The sequence below is a fragment of the Vigna umbellata genome, chromosome 1 (genome assembly GCF_029865625.1).
Source record: "Vigna umbellata cultivar VRB3 chromosome 1, Vumbellata_1.0, whole genome shotgun sequence".
Lineage (NCBI taxonomy): Eukaryota > Viridiplantae > Streptophyta > Magnoliopsida > Fabales > Fabaceae > Vigna > Vigna umbellata.
Window position 1 is genome coordinate 51,094,161 of NC_142165.1, and position 4,318 is coordinate 51,098,478.

General features: G+C 33.5%; 1 protein-coding gene across 1 annotated transcript; it reads right to left on the bottom strand.

Moving 5' to 3' along the window:
* Window positions 1–655: 655 nt before the first annotated feature.
* LOC148205680 (uncharacterized) lies at window positions 656–2,188 on the bottom strand. The gene has a single exon (XM_088103673.1). It carries the CDS (start codon window positions 2,119–2,121, stop codon window positions 892–894), a length of 1,230 nt encoding a protein of 409 aa, XP_087959799.1. The 5' UTR covers window positions 2,122–2,188; the 3' UTR covers window positions 656–891.
* Window positions 2,189–4,318: the final 2,130 nt, after the last annotated feature.

The window sequence follows — 4,318 nt, forward strand, 5'->3', positions numbered from 1 at the left end:
TATCTTTATCATTAGTGTTGAGGAATTATAGTGGTTATAGTTAAGGAGATATCATAAAATTTAGTATTTTTTTTTTATTTTTTTTTATAATTTTATTTTTCTTATAGTTACAAATAATCCGAGCAAAATAATAAGAATTAAACCTAACACAATTTAAATAGAAATTACTTGTTCAAAAAATCAAACTAAAAGTAATATGTAATCTTAAACATACCTAAGAGTGAATCTGAGATATGGGCATGGGATTGAGAAGGTAATTGTTTGAGCACTGTTATGAGGTATATTGAGACTTGTTGGATGTATATAGAGGGTTGAAATTTGATGTGTAATGAAAGTGAAGTTTACAGTTGAAGTTTTGGTAGTATTTTGAAGGAAAATTGAGGTTTTAGGTAGTGAAATTGGAAAGTGAGGATTGTAAGCTGGTTTGAAGTATTGGGGGTTTGTTATTAACTGTATTGTGACCTGTCCAAGTGTTTAAATGAGTGAAAACTGAGGTAGGACAATTGGTATTATCTTAGAGTAAGTTATTGGGTGTTTTTGGTCCAAAATATTTTGCATGATGAGATTTTGGAGCAAAGTGACTGAGCAATCGGAGGTGTTGAAGGTGTTGGAGGGGACTAGCAAATGTATTTACATAAAAAAAAATTTACCCAGATTTCAAATCAAAAAAAGTCTTGCAATTCAAAGACCGGAGTCATTGCAAATTCAAAGACTTACAAACTTACCATTCAAGGACTTACAATTCAAAGACTTACAAACTTACCATCCAAAGACTTACAAACTTACCATCCAAAGACTTACAAACTTACATTTCAAAGACTTACAATTCAAAAGACTTACAAGATGAAGAAACAAACACTTGCAAAAACAAATAATCCAACAGTTTAGTCATTAATTTTTAATTGTCTGTAAATAATCCTTAAACGCAGTCATTTGCAATCTTGATTTATTTTCCAACCTCTCCCTCTCGCTTTGAGGGATTTCCTCAAATTGCTTTATTTCCAAGATTCTAGAGTTGGCAGCTGGGCTCTCATTTTTCAAGATACATGCGAGAATGAATGCGAATTTTGGACATCTCTTGGTTTGTAATGGTAAGAGAAAGGTATGATCAAATATCCTTGCATACTTCCACATTTGTCTGCGATAGCTTTCCTCTTTACTACCAAGAAGTGAGAAGGCAGTTTCAAGGGCCCGTATCTGAGGCTCAAAAATTTTGGTGTATATTAGTGCTAGGAATTGTACAGATGAACATTGAAAAGCTTCACAGAGTTTGAAGGCAATGGGAACCACATGCATACCGGTGTAGGTTAAATGTGTATCATATATAAAACTCTGTACATCACAGACCATTCCTCTATGATTTGCATTGTACAAAAACCTATAAAGAGTGTTTTTCAGAAGCACAGAGTTTGAGAATTGATCATGAATCTTAGATATGGTATCCCGTCGTATGTTGATAGCTCCAAGAGGGAAATCTCTAGCATAAAACTTACGAAAACCGCTTTGAATGTGTCGGAGAGAATTGGAATAGTTCTCAGCTGATCGGACAAAAAATTTCAGGATAGAACAGGCCAAGAATGAATATGCCATAGCATTTTCATATATTTCTCCCGATTCATGGATAGTTGTTGCATAACCATCATAAAGCATTCCAGATCGATCTAGTGAGAAGTAATCGACATCTTCAGGAATCTCTAGTTCATCGAAGGCTGGGAACATTCTCTCGGTTCTTCCATCTCCAGGGGTTTTGAGTTGAAAGGCCAAAATAAAAATAGAACCTAGATGATATTGTGAGATAGAATTAATAAGCTGAAAAAGCTCCTTACCAAGTCGGCACACTTGGCTGTCTTCTAACGGAATCAGTCGAATGGCCTTTTGTCCTCGGAGTTTGTCATCTGGAAAGTCCTTGGTTTCAGCCATTTCATCTAAGGTCAGCGTCAATGGAATCCCAAGTTCCCTGAATCTGTTTTCCACATAATTTAGTGCAGATGTTTGGATGGTGGGGGTTGTTGTTGGTGGCAGGATCTGAGAGTAAACCGGAGATTGGGTGCTTTGCTGGTTCCCTGATGCCCCAGAGCTAGACGGACCACTTTTTCTCAGTTTTGTTAGGAATTCTTCCATTCTGAAATTCTAAGATTCTGGACCTCCTCGCCCTACATTTGAGTATTTAAGGATTGGTTTTAATTCTACTCGAAATTTTGATAATTTTTGGTATTCATAATTTTGAAACTCTTACTATTAGTCCTTAAAATTGGACAGGGTTAACTTTTAGTAGATGTGGCAAACGGCGAGACCATGTTTTATGCCAGCTACCCTCTTCACTCTCTGTCATGTTGGTTGTTTAAGTTTTGAAATGAGATTAAGTATGTTAAGTGTGCATTTGGTTGAAGCGCACTTCAACCAAATGAGAAATCAGGGTTACCTAGTTGTTTTAGAAACTAGAAAGTTTGTTTGAGAAATTGTTTAGAAAATTTGTTTGAAAAATGATTATGGATAAATTTGGATTTTTGGGAAGTGAACCTGACAAGAACTAGCCTTGCTCCTACTTATCTCCACTTTTGATGGAGAATCAAAGATCACGTAGTTCTGGCTTAAAGATTGGTTGTTTCCTTGAAAGTGTTGATGTTTTCAGTTTTTGAAGATTTTATATTTTTTGGTATTTTTTGAGAAAAAGAAGGTGAAAAGGTTTTTTAGCACAAGGACCATGCGATCACACATGTACTTAACCCTTTAAGACATATTTTTTATAATTTTATTTGAGAAAGAAGAAAAGGTTTTTAGCACAAGGACGATGCGAGCTATCACACATGTACCTTTAAAATATATTTTGGTATTTTTTACAAAAGAAAGAGAAAAAATTTTTAGCACAAGGAGATGCGAACAATCACACATGTGCTTAACCTTTAAAATATTTTTTTGGTATTTTTTATGAAAGAAAGGTTTTCCACATGCGAGCGATCACACATGTGTATTTATTACATATTTTTTTAAAGTTTTATATTTTTTTATTTTCTTTTTATTAAGAAAGAGAGGTGAGTTGAAATATCTATGACATAAAAATGTGAAAAAACATAGGATAAAATTGTGCTAGAAAACAGGATAAATTTATAAACTAAAAAAATGGTCAAAATGCATATAAATAGAATGAAAAGAAAATGTGTACCTTGTTGAAGATTTGAATCATAAAGCAAGACTTTTGTCAACACCCAATTTCGTCCGGATCAACTATAATAGGCTTATTTTATTTTTCATCTTATTTTTATTGTTATGTTATTTTTATTCATCTTTATTTATGTTTTAATTCTATTTTTTTTAGTTATTTTCTTTTCCTCGATTATTTTTATTATTAATTTTCTACTTTTTTGTGTTTTTATTTTCTTCTCTTTTATTTATTATTATGTTTTATTTTTATCCTTCGCTTTTATCTTTGGTTTTTATTTTATTTGTTTGGTATCATATCATTTTATCTATGTATATATTTATTTACTTATTTTTATTGTTAAGTTTTTTCCTTTTTATTTTCCTTTTTATTTGTTAAGAAGTGATATATATGCATTGATAAAAAAAGAAAGAAAAAAAAAAGGAAAGCAAAACAAGATTCCGTCAGGTGCGTGATTTTTTTAATGATTTTTTTATGGTTTGAGCACCGAGAAAGCAAGAGCACATCACGGGCGAGAGAAAGGAAATTCAATCCCTGGATTTTCTCCTTGAAGGAGCAAAGCTTCGATAAAAAATAAGCCACAATCTACAGAAGATATATTTTTATATGCCAATTGAGGTCCCAAACTTCCACCTTCAACCAATCCTTCAATCACAGGCTGTCGACACTTTGATTACCATTTTTTTTTTCCACTAGCAACCGTCCCCCAATCAGAGCTGCCGACAATTTGGTTTTCTGGCAATATAAGGAGAACACTGGCCTTCATCTAGAGGGATATACTACGACCATCATCATTCGGCCAAACACCCATCCTCCATATTCACACAGCCAACATCATCACCTTCATCTCCAACAACTCACGGCCATCACCTTTGTATAGTTATTGGATAAAATATCTTAGATATTTTAAGCGGTTAAGATAGTTATGAGTAACTAACCAGATTTTTAGGTAAGGTTATTTTTATTGGCTTATAAATACAATGACAGGACAAAAGTCTAGGTACGTTTCCTCTACGTTCTAGATACTCTAGATAATATTCTAGGGTGATATTATAATCACTTTCTTGAGAGCTAAGGCTCCATAACTCACATCTGACTTGAGCGTCGGAGTATCTTCGCAGGTACCTCCTCCTCCTTTGGCGAAAGTAGACTAGCGAT